Here is an 11,671-nt window from a genome sequence, read left to right as displayed (position 1 = left end):
TTCGGGGAGGTGTTGTAAATCAAAAACAACAGAACAAGACGGTGAAAATAAACACGTGAAGGTTTTATTTGTTTATTTTTCCTCTTTCAACTAAATCTTTCACAAAAATTTGAATTAATAGTGTTCAGACGTTTTAATTTGAAGTGTTATGACGCAGTTAGGTCAGCAGGGGTGTGTGTTCTGCTGCCAATCCAGTATCAGCAAATAAAACTAAACATACCAGTAACACAACAACGTATGAATGAGTGGCTCCACTGGTGCAGTCGAATAATCTCCATTTATTAAAAACAGCAACGCTTAGAAAAAGATAGCAGTACAGTAAGGTGCCAGTTATATCTGAGACATGTTGCATCTCAACTACTGGTTGACATCCTTTGCCAGTGATGTCAAGAGTCAAGACTCTGAAGGATGTTCCAGTTAACAGATAACCGAAAAGTATCACAAAATTACAAAGTACAACACAATGCATGGGTTACACAGGAATGCTCTGAAGGGCCGCAGAGAAGAATGATAAGATTTAGGAATTTTTTAATTCAAGTTTTTGCATCTTGCTGCCCATTTTTAAATGTGCCACGTTTTAGCCCATTATGATTCCTCCTCTCCTGACTGAAATTTGAAGTGGAGCTTGTCAGGAAGGTCCTGCATCACTTTAGAGGCTTTGACACCTGAAACGCAGGATGCCCAGGCAACTAGACAAATGAACTGGTGAGCTAGCCGTAGCGAGGGGAAGTCTGAAGGTGAGTTTAAGATTAGAGGGGACGCAGCGATACGCTGATATGCTACCACTGCTGGTACCAATATTACACATCACAGGCATGAGCCCAAGGCAACAGTGGCGAGCAAACTGGAGCTGTTGAGTTTCAACTAATACAGTGGACGAGACGGGCTGATCTTAATTAGCGTCAAAGCACAGTCCTCGATGTAGTGACGTTTTCTCTCTGAACAGGTGCTGCTTCTGTTACAGCGTCATTATCAAAAAACAATTCCACCTAAGCATCTTTAGTGGGAAAATCATTCAGTCTGAATGGGATGGGAAAACACTGAGGTGCTCGGCCTTTAAAACAATCACTGAACCTCCTGTTGATGCAGTCCAGAGGAATGTGAGCAATACTTTAGGAGAGCTACATCAGACTGCTATGAGATGAGGTTAAGTCATTACTGTGTGGAGAAGCAGAGATTAATGAGGTGCCAGAAACTCAGTGAAAGGCTCAAGTGTCACTCTAGAGAGAAGGGGAACTTCAAACTCTGAGCCGGTTTAGAAGGTTCACTGCACATTCTAACTATCAGGTAATGCTTTCAGAGCAACATTGAAACGGTCTGTGCTGATATAGAGCAGTTTACATAATATATATATGTATATATATACACACATCACATTTTCAAACAGCCTCAAATAGTATACATTTGAGGAGCCTGTTGGAAAAGAAAAGTTGACAAAAACAGGTGTTATGGTGAGAAAACCTGACTCATGTGCCTGCAATGCCTTTTATGGGGGGATGTGGATCTTTAGGTTTGCCGACCCATGCTCACTTCTTGAACAAAACCAGGATCCTTAAATCTACTTGACACATCCGAAAAGTTAGTTAAGAGACATGACTGACCTGCGATACCGTTCACTACAAAAAGGAGAGTGAGACTCGAGATGCTCAAGTCCAAAGAAAAAGTCAGTCGGGTAATGATTGAACAGGTTTGCCGCTGGTCAGTCGCTCAGTACGCTACATTAAGGCCAGAGGGAAATTGACAGGGTGGAATTGCACTGAAATCCCATGTTTTGTCAAGAGTAAAGTAAAACATACACTTGAACCAATAGATTTTTTTTAAATTAGTGTAAGATAATGGTTTGAGGACTGCAGAGCACCTAAGTATTTGCACACACATTCTGTCCCACAGGTCTGCAGTCAGTGGTGAGCTCCCCCGTCCCAAACACAGACACACAGGGCTGTTCAGTCATCACTGCACTGCATCTGTCAAGGAGGGAGGACAGCCGAGGGGGAGCGGGACAAACGGGGGCAGACGGTGACTCTTCTTTACAGTCTGCGTCACGGCTGGCCGTCGAGAACCCCTCCATCGTGACACCATCATCTCTGTTTACGAGCTTTCCAGAGCATCTAGCACTTTCATGATCTGCTGCTTGATGACTTTGGTGGCGTCGCCTGCGTTTGGTATCAAGTATCTAAGAGAAGGATGTGAAAGTAGATCAGTTAAGAGGAAAAAGCGTGTTTCATGCAACAAAAACAATAATAGATAACAATTATTTATATATATTTATATAAAGAGCTTCGTAGAGATCAGATGTCAAATCTGAAGATAATTAATGTAGGTCTAACTCAGCCTGTGGCTCTTTTTATCAGGGCAATCTGCAAATGCCTTTAATAAAGTTGTTAATTGAAGAAAATATTAATTTAACACATTTAGAAAAAAGTACTCAACCTCCTGTCATGCTGATGTTAAGTGAGAGGATTGATACCACTCACTTCTGTACACTTATTAAGACTGGAATGAACCTGTTGCTTAGCTAAGATGGATACAGTAAGTAGCTCCCCATTAACCAAACTATTTGTGATTTTTACACCCGTGTTTACGTACACATGTAAACCTTGAAATGACAATGTTGTCTCCTTAGGTCTCCAGTTTTTATGCTAAGCTAAGGTGTTGCGGGACCCAGGTCCATATTTAGGGCACGGACAACAAAGTGTTGTCTGTGTTCTTATCAATGCATCAAATATCTGCATAGGCTCATTTGATGTCCCCTCCCACTTATCATGTTGTTGTTATGCATTTTTCATAGAAAATAGAACATATCAAGTGTAACTCTTAAATAACATTGAATTATTTGAGACAAGAGAACTCTGAAAGATTACCAAATAAAATCAGGTGATAAGTGTCCTGTATAGGTAATACAGACTAAGAAGTTCATCACTGCTTTAAAGACACACGCAATCACACTTGTTTCTCATCAGCTGGATGTCTGATGTGAAATCTGCTTCTGTGAACAAGCACCTCTCAACTGCTGATATCTCCACTCCAGCTGAGTTGTTGCTGCCAAACTTGAAGGTGATCAGTTCGGGGTGCTTCTTTTTGGATGTGATCTTCACCACAGAGTTCAGTGCTTGTCTGGATTGGATGTAGGCGAAGCCTTTCCTTGAGGCGATCTCCCTCAGGCAGTACATGTGAGTTGCTGTGATCAACAAGTGGCTGGAAACACAAAAGAACAGTGTGAGGGTTAAGATTCATGGATTCCTGAATTATAATGCATCTGGTAAATCTATTTTGAATGAAGTGTGCAATAGTCATGTTTTAATTTGCTAATGCTTCTGGACCCATCATCAGTGATGTTCCTGAATACTTCAGGTGTTTCAGGTTTTTCAGTATCAAACTGAAACAGTATCTTCCAGGCGACCCAGCTAAACCTGATCAGACCCCATCCTGTCCAGATGGGTAGCTAGCTACCTTGCACCCCATGTTTCTTCTCTTTTGAGCCACAGCCATCTTGAGGCTTTCTCCGGCACTTGCCCAGCAAACTGAGTGCTTTGGACAAGGATCGAGCTGCAAAACCCTGCATGGCACTGTTACTGACAGACACCTTGCCCTCAATCCAGTTTGTTGACATCCGCTGACCAGTCCCCCGCTTCCCCTAAAGGCCTCTTCCAAGTGCTCATAAGGTACTGTTGGCTGGTCTCATAGTGGAGGTAACAATGTGATGGGGGAACTTAAGTTGCCTCTCAATGTCCAACACTAGCTGCCAATCAGCCAGGATGCCTGCAGATGGTCTTGCTCTGATAAAAGTGATTGCTTGCTTGGTGGGGTTGGATTGTTTAGCACATTCAAAGCCTGCACCGATTGCTTAAGCGATGGCCTTCAGGATCTGGTCATGCCTGCATCGGTACTGTACCTCGCCTAATGCCTTTAAGCAGCTGCTCAGAATGTGCTCCATGTGCTTCATCATTTGCTTGCTCAATACAAATCCAGCCGTGGAGGATGGGTGTAGGCGTCACAAGAGGAGTATTTGATCACGTTATCAGTCATTCATACATTCGACTCACCTCGGGAACATGTGGCCAGTTTCTTTCACCTCATTACATGGAATGTGATGCTTTACATCTGGTTTGTTCATCCAGGTCTGAATGTTGACAATCTCCTTCCTGTCATCGTCTGACATGGACGAGCTGTCAATCTCATCTGCACAGACAAAAGATGGAGTTTTTTCATTTTTTTCAAAAAATAATAACTCCCACATTATTTGAATATTATTAATCTCGAGGGTTCAGCTCTTTTAAATTTTCATTGAGAGTTTACCTGTGTCATACTCCTCTTCATCACCAATACTGAACACGGGTTTAACACCTCGGTAAGGTTTGCCGACACGGTCGCTGCTGCTCACGTGCCTGGAGACGAAGTAACAAGAAACAGGGGAACTTAGAGCCTTACATCAGAACTAAGACATAAAGTCACATCAATGCCTGGGATGGAAAGTGACATAAAGTACACATAACAGCAGGGTTGACCACACAAATAGCAATGGCATGAAGATCTCCAGGCTGCAGTTAACACTCTTAGCCCTCTACTGCCTTGTGTTATGCTGCTGAAAACAAAGAAAGAGGTTAAGAGATGTTTCTACTGGACACCAGGAGTTAGAAATTAGTTCCTGAATGATATTCAGGGCTATTAAAAATCAATAAAACCTAGTAATTATTTCTGTGGTGCATTTAAATTTTTCTTTAATAGCCCCGGCTATCATCTAAGAGAACAATGAGATGGAAAGACAGACTGTTAAGTGCATCTCGTAGCAAACAGCATTGAGGCTGAGGTTCTCCCTTAACACCTCAGTTATTCGCACTAGAAAGAGACAGTGAGTTGTGGGTATAAATATGAGTCAATGCATCCTGAAAGGGCACAGCAGCTTCATCAGTGCCACCTTGAGAGCAGTGCTACATGTTAGTGAAAGCATGAGGACAGATCTGTAGGAACATCTTGTGCACAGCTTGCCCACGCTGTATGGGAATGTGTCGTTGGCAGAGATGCTGGTGCTAGGCATGCGTTATTGTGAAACAAGGTAAGTGTCCTACACCCTTCACGGACCGGTACGGGCCTACAGCTAGTGGGCATGCTGGTGACAAACGACTCGATGTCAGGGAGCTCTTACCGATCTGGAATCACCTTCTCTGGCCAAGGCAGATTAAAAGACATTCTAGCATGGAATAAGGCACAAGGTTTGGTAAACTTAAGTTAAAACACAACCAAATAGCAAAACTTGATGTGAGCTACACTCGTAACAATGACCTCATTTAAAGTAGTCTGCTCACTGTCAGTCCAGTGTGCAGATTGTGAAAGGCAGCAATGGTTTGTGAAGAAAAAAAAGTGTTTACTAACTATACCTTTCATTTTGTTTGGAAATTTCTGTGATGTAGCAGTGCTTTGTGGTATATTACCATGGAGGGGAAGTGGGACCTCACCTGTCTACAGGGGTAGAAGTATTTTCAATGAAGCTGATCATCTTCTCCTTCACGTTTACCGACTTGGACTTGAGAGCAAATGTCATCTTGTTGACCAGGGACTTCACTCCTTTGCTGTCTCCAGGGCTGCTGAGAGACTCTCCCTGTATTCCCAGAAGAAGAAAAGAACACAGGTAAAGATATATTTAAAATGCCCATGTTTGCATATCTGTAAACAACTATAGAAACAAGAGGGGGTGGTCAAAATACAACAGAAAAAATATACAACACAATCCTGAGAGAAACTAATTAAGCAAAATGTCCTCTTGTAATGCATCAACTTACCTCCACCTTATCCTTACACTTGTGTATTTATAAAAGAAATATACCCACTCTCCTGTTTGGCCTATTATTTAATATAATGTAATTTTGTTAACTCTGACACCACCGTCGTTTCAACATCTCTGGCGACTTACATCAGCAGAGCTGAGGCTGCTGTGAGACCCTGATGTGCTGACAATCCAGTGGAGGTATGAAGAGTCCAGGCCTTCCACAGTAATGTCAACCAGATGCTGCTGAAGAGCTGAAATCACACAGATCTGAGTTTAGAATCCTTACCCATATCTTGTATCTATATGTATCTTTATTACATATACATCTCCCATACATGTCCTTACCCATAAAACCTCCTTTAGTGATGCAGACATATTCTTTGTTTTTCTGCAAGAGAATACAAAGATGTTAGATCGTGCAAAATAATGACATTTAAGGAAATTGGGCAAAGATGATTGTTTCCACACAGACAGCAAAACAAAGGTCTATGAAGACTTTCATTATTTTTCTCTTTTTTGTCCAGTTGATCTTCTTTCCCTGTCTTTCAACATCCCTCACCTGCAGGAAATGGGCCAACACCATGTTCATGTACATGTCCTCCTCCTCCCTCCCACTGCCCATGAAGCACAGGTGCTCTCCGCTGGCGATGGAACCAGACTCTAAAGACTGCTTCTGAGCATCCAGCAGGGATTTCACAGAGAGAGCAAACTCAGACGGATTCTGGAGCATCTGTGGGATGACAGCACAAATGGATTACTTCACATACATATTTCCTATAGATTTTCATACAGAATCAATATTGTTAATCTCTCACCAGGTCAGAGTCCAGGTGGAAGGCCGTGGATAGATGCCCGGCATTGTACTGCTCTGCAGGCCGACAGTCCACCACAAAGAACCGCACACCATCCTGAAGGTAAACCCATTAATATCACATCACACATCATATTCTCTTTCTAGCTTATCACATGGCAGAGCTTCAAGTGTTAATAACCTCCTTGTTGGTTTAAAGGAGTGAAAAGTAACCTGGGAGTGTTACTGACCTCCTGAAGCTGGTTGGCCTGCAGGATTTCAGGGACAGACACAGGGAGACACAGGGCCTGACTCAGGTCTGTGTCCTCCTCTTTCAGAGCCACCAGGCTGCTACCAAACAGATTCTGATTCATCTGCCAGGGCACAAACAGAAAAGATAGCAAACAATGAATTCTCTTGTGCAGCCTCAGTCACCTCTTTGTTAAATTTGTCATCACAATCCTGAATCGTATGAACACTTATCTCTGTGAATCCAAACCAAGATTCTCTATTTGTACATAGCACCTTACCTTTCTGAGCGACAATGGAGTCTTGCTCTGATAATACTGAGCCAGAGAAAACAAATCTTCAACGTCTTCAGATTCCAGGAGCGAAGGAAACGCTTCAAGCATTTCTGTGACAGAAAAGGCCTCGTTCATTCTAACTGTTTTAACAAGACACAGAGCAAATCCAGAAATAATAAAACAGGAAGCAAAACTTACTGATGATTTCCTCTTTGCCGTCTCCTTCTTGTGTAAGGATGCTCTCTCTGAAGGTTAATCAAACAAAGACAAATCAAATATAACTCTTAAGTTCCTGAGTATGATCGTGTTTTTGTAGTTTTAATAGAAGTTGCCTACTTGGCATTGACGAGCATAACTAGCATGATGAAGAAGATGAGGAAGGGGTCAGCCTGCTGGATGTAGATGTCCCACAATGCCTGGGTAACATCAGGAAGGCAGTGACTGGAAAATATACTACCCAGCTACAGAGAAAAGACAAAGACCCCCGGTTCAGACAGGACTACATTATATAATCTGTCTTAATCACAGGAAACAGCCTGTGACATGAATTGTGAAGAAAAACTCACTAACCCAGTTGATGGCGTAGGAGTCAGGGGTGATCTTTTTGGTGTCCAAGAAAGAGCAGAGCTCAGGCTCATGGTACTGCAGCAGTAGTCTGAACAGGTGGAAGGGTCGACCGTTTGGCACACAGTCCCTGAAACAAGCATGTTATCCAGATATTAGAGTTAAAGTTTATGGCTCTATGTGAGTGGGATGAAAAGTGGGGACAACAATGTCCAGATGATTCACCTGGGGATGTATTTGTTCATAACAGCATAGAAGCAGTTGTAGAGGTCGCTGCGGGGAAGCATAAGCCCCAGCAGTGGTTTGAGCAGGTGTGGCCAGCTCAGCTCTGGAGTGAAGGTGATGTTGCGGGATTTGCAGTAGAAAGTGATGACTGACTCAACATCAGACACCATGTCACTGCTCTCCTCCTCCGATAATCCCAGCTGATCTACACATGGAGACAGAGGAAGGTATTATTTGTGCTAGTTTTTTAACATCTTTTACATATGCATGTCACACGTTGTACAGTAAAAAAAACAATTTTACATAATTTTTAAAATACACTTGAAAAGAGCACTTGTTTCTGTAAAACTTGTCTTTCTGAGACTATTTCTAATAAGAGGTTTTCTATTTTAAGCTATATGAGATCCTGTTGTCAAGGGCAGACAAAAAAGAAGTATCTTCTTTAGATACCAACAGACTGCATGAATGAGGAAATGTATCTATCTAATGAGTCGACTTGAGATACATACTTATCAGAAGCTGTAAACTTTAACATGTGGGTGTTTTGTTATCTAGGTTACATACAACAATGAAAAGCCTCCTGAAAAAATTATCTTTATTGACGTTTATAAATATTCCTTTGACATTTCCTGCTTAGACAGCTGACCAGTTTTAAACTATGAGATTATCATTATTAAGTTACTGTTCACCACCTACAGTAAACCATCTTGGTTTTTTATTCAAGCATTTCATAAGTAAAATACCCATCTACAAACAGACTAAGGATGTAGGAGCAGAATATTGTAATTACTGTGCATGTAGATCAGAAACTGCGAAATGTATTTTCGCAGTTTTTGATCTACTCGTCCCTCTCGTACACACAGGTTCCACCAAATAGAGGTGCGAAGCATTCTTTAGTTTCTGTTTGTAACATTTAGGGTAAACCATCATTAAAGCAATACAGACATTACTCATTGTATAATCAATACTATTTTGCACTTTGTCATTGTCAAACCTTATAGTTTTCATACATGATGACTGATACTTTGTATTTTAAAGGGGATTCACATCCCTGACCTGCACAAACTACAAACAACTAAGTACATTCTGTTCACGTTTGGGCACTGATTAAGTACTTTCACTACAGCAGTTCCAAAGATCATCATTGTTTCAAAGAATTAAAGACACATGCATTTACTCACCAATAAGCTGTTGACTTCGATTATGAATGGGTGTCTGTTCTGGTAAATCCAAGACGCCATCCCAGGGAGACAGACTGTCTCCTTTTCCAGAGACATTGAGAGCGATCTGATCAACACAAAACAAAGAAGTCACAGCTGAACATGCAAACAATGAGTGAGAAAGAGACAACTGATAATTACATTTCGACTGCTTCGGCACTAATGAAAACCACATCTACTAAGATGTAACAGTAGAGTTTGGTAATAAATGCTTATTAAAATCCAACAACTGCAATCCCAGCAATGAACTCACTCTTTACCAGATGATCATGATAATAATCTGCTAACAATCCAAGAGTTAGTCTGGTGTATTACTTTACATGTTCAAATAAAAGGAAAATGTTGCAGATTCAACAGGTTCACAAAGATCGAAATGTATTCTTGGCAACTGAGTTTATACTGACTCAACATAAATCAGGATTACATTTTGTCCACAACAACATAACTAATGATGTAGAATCTTTTTTAATTGGGTAGTTCAAATTATGTTGATTAATTGTATCCACACAATATGGCCATAACTTGTGTCAACCAGCAAGTAAAAAGATGATTGTGTAATGAAAATCATTGATTTATCGTATCCGAGCAAATACAACTCACTCTTAAATTAATAGTAAAAAAAGCTGCATGGTATTTTAAATTATGAAAATTATATATTAACACTATATACAACCGATTTTTTCGTTACATAAAAAAATGGAATAGTATTAATGAACCGATAAAATTGTCAACAGTCGAAACAAACCAGTATTAACTGCTCAAAGAACCTTTCAGCATTTGTGCACATGTTTCAGTGTTAAATTTGTTGTAGGTATGTGGTTTCAGACAGAGCCTGTCATGTGGGTGTGTCCGCCATGCACAAAATGCTGGTCTTTCCAGTCTGTTGACATCTGCCTCACATGAGATACTGTCACCGTCAGAGCATGTAGACTATTAATAGAAGCATTACTGATTCCTAGTCATACAGACAAACATACCATCTCTAGCTTTATAAGTTGTAAACTACAGTAATGGTCACATTGTAAGTGTTCTTCACCTTCCACATCTTGGCTCTGTGTTGGGCTGAATGTTCCTGCACCTGGGCGATGCCCCTCTCCATCTCCATGTCAGAACCACCGGAATCCAGAGCATCGGCTAGATCCTGGTCCCTGAGGCAGCAAAGAAAGCAGACAATATTTAAACCCTTTCCACAAAGTCTCCATGAAATAAAGTAGATTTTTATCAGGTAAAAATTATTAGATTTTCCTTTTCTGGTATCATGTCATCTCAAAATGCTGGGTAATGTATAAATGTTTCTCTCTGTCACTGTAATAATAACTTTTTTAGATCACATAAATGTATACTGGGGCTGAAACGACACAAAGTTTAATAACTTAAATATTCAACTCAAAATGAGAAAATAAAAACCTCCAGGTAGACAGTTCTTTTAATGAGGAGGTTTGCTGTCGTTCTCCAGGTAGTATTACTGTTAATGAAATATATGGAGTTTTCAGTCACATGGTAGACACAACAAACCATTTAAACCGTTTCAGTGTACTCATAACTTCTGATCTGTACTTGGAATTACAATTACACTTCATACAAACAAAACGTGATAAATACATAAATATAGGTTATAGTTTTGATAATTCCCCCAAACATTTATACCTTGGGCCTTTCATTACATTACACTGTGGAATGTGCAGGACACTGGACTATTTAACAGGTGGTCGAGTAGAAACATGGGGGAATCTTTATTATGATGATACTTCTTATGTCCACACTAATCCAGACATGTCTTAACAGCTCCTCACATGTCTGACAGGTCTAGACCGTAAATTACACTATGTTATATGAAGATATTTGAAAGCGTCACATGAGTACAGCGCACCGAAGCTAGCTGAGGTGAGGGGCCGCGGGTCGGTTCGTTTAAAGCCGAGCAAGTCAACTCACACCGGCTATCAAGCTAGTTAAGGTTAGCTTACTGGTCGACACACTTCACATGTGGACTTGTGAAATGAGAAAGAATTGATGAAACGATACCTATTTATACTGATATGTTCCGAAGCTGCTTATGAATCTTAACCCGTCTTAGAGCCTCGGCTGTTTAACACAACCAACTTAGCTAATTATCATTAGCTGGCTAGCTGCCGACCAGTAACGGTACCAAAGCGAGGAGCATCCATCGTCAGCGGAGCAGACACACACGTTTAGCTGCTCCTAACGATACAAAATCAGATAAACACAACACTGGAGTTTGACAATTAAAATAACGTCTCTGTTCACGTCAGTCCGACACGAATGGGCTCACCAGCTGCCGTGAAGCGCTTCCTCCGCGGCGTCCGCCATTGTTGTGTTGACGGAGACACGTCAAGTGCCGTAAACAGGGCCGGAGTGTCGCAAAGCGCTGTCACTGATGAGGTCCCCCCCCCCCCCCCATCTTCATCATCATCATCATCTTCATCATCATCATCATCATCTTCATCTTCTTCATCATCATCTTTTTCTTCCCCTGTTGACCGCTGACAAGAGGGCTTGGGCTTTCTCCACCCTATAATTTATACATTTAGAAAATGCTAATACAAAGGAATATGGGAGATGTTAA

The 11,671-nt window shown here is 41.2% G+C and overlaps 1 protein-coding gene across 2 annotated transcripts; it reads right to left on the bottom strand.

The window, feature by feature from the left end:
• Positions 1 to 258: 258 nt before the first annotated feature.
• On the bottom strand, positions 259 to 11,476 carry tbc1d23 (TBC1 domain family, member 23). 2 transcript variants are annotated; one of them, XM_053430572.1, is made up of 19 exons: positions 11,378 to 11,476; positions 10,124 to 10,235; positions 9,049 to 9,154; positions 7,868 to 8,072; positions 7,649 to 7,772; positions 7,415 to 7,539; positions 7,277 to 7,323; positions 7,085 to 7,188; positions 6,806 to 6,928; positions 6,580 to 6,672; positions 6,324 to 6,494; positions 6,110 to 6,152; positions 5,909 to 6,015; positions 5,454 to 5,596; positions 5,144 to 5,188; positions 4,297 to 4,385; positions 4,044 to 4,179; positions 3,001 to 3,195; positions 259 to 2,173 (listed from the first exon to the last, which is right to left on the bottom strand). In XM_053430572.1, exons 1-19 carry the CDS (start codon positions 11,413 to 11,415, stop codon positions 2,089 to 2,091), a joined length of 2,091 nt encoding a protein of 696 aa, XP_053286547.1. In that variant the 5' UTR covers positions 11,416 to 11,476; the 3' UTR covers positions 259 to 2,088. The 2 variants fall into 2 exon arrangements, with proteins under 2 accessions (XP_053286547.1, XP_053286548.1); XM_053430573.1 differs by lacking the exon at positions 5,144 to 5,188.
• Between the last annotated feature and the right edge of the window lie 195 nt (positions 11,477 to 11,671).

The sequence above is a fragment of the Pleuronectes platessa genome, chromosome 9 (assembly GCF_947347685.1).
Source record: "Pleuronectes platessa chromosome 9, fPlePla1.1, whole genome shotgun sequence".
In the NCBI taxonomy this organism is placed as follows: Eukaryota; Metazoa; Chordata; class Actinopteri; order Pleuronectiformes; family Pleuronectidae; genus Pleuronectes; species Pleuronectes platessa.
The sequence above is the reverse complement of the archived record's forward strand: the minus strand, read 5'-3'. Positions and strand labels throughout refer to the sequence as shown.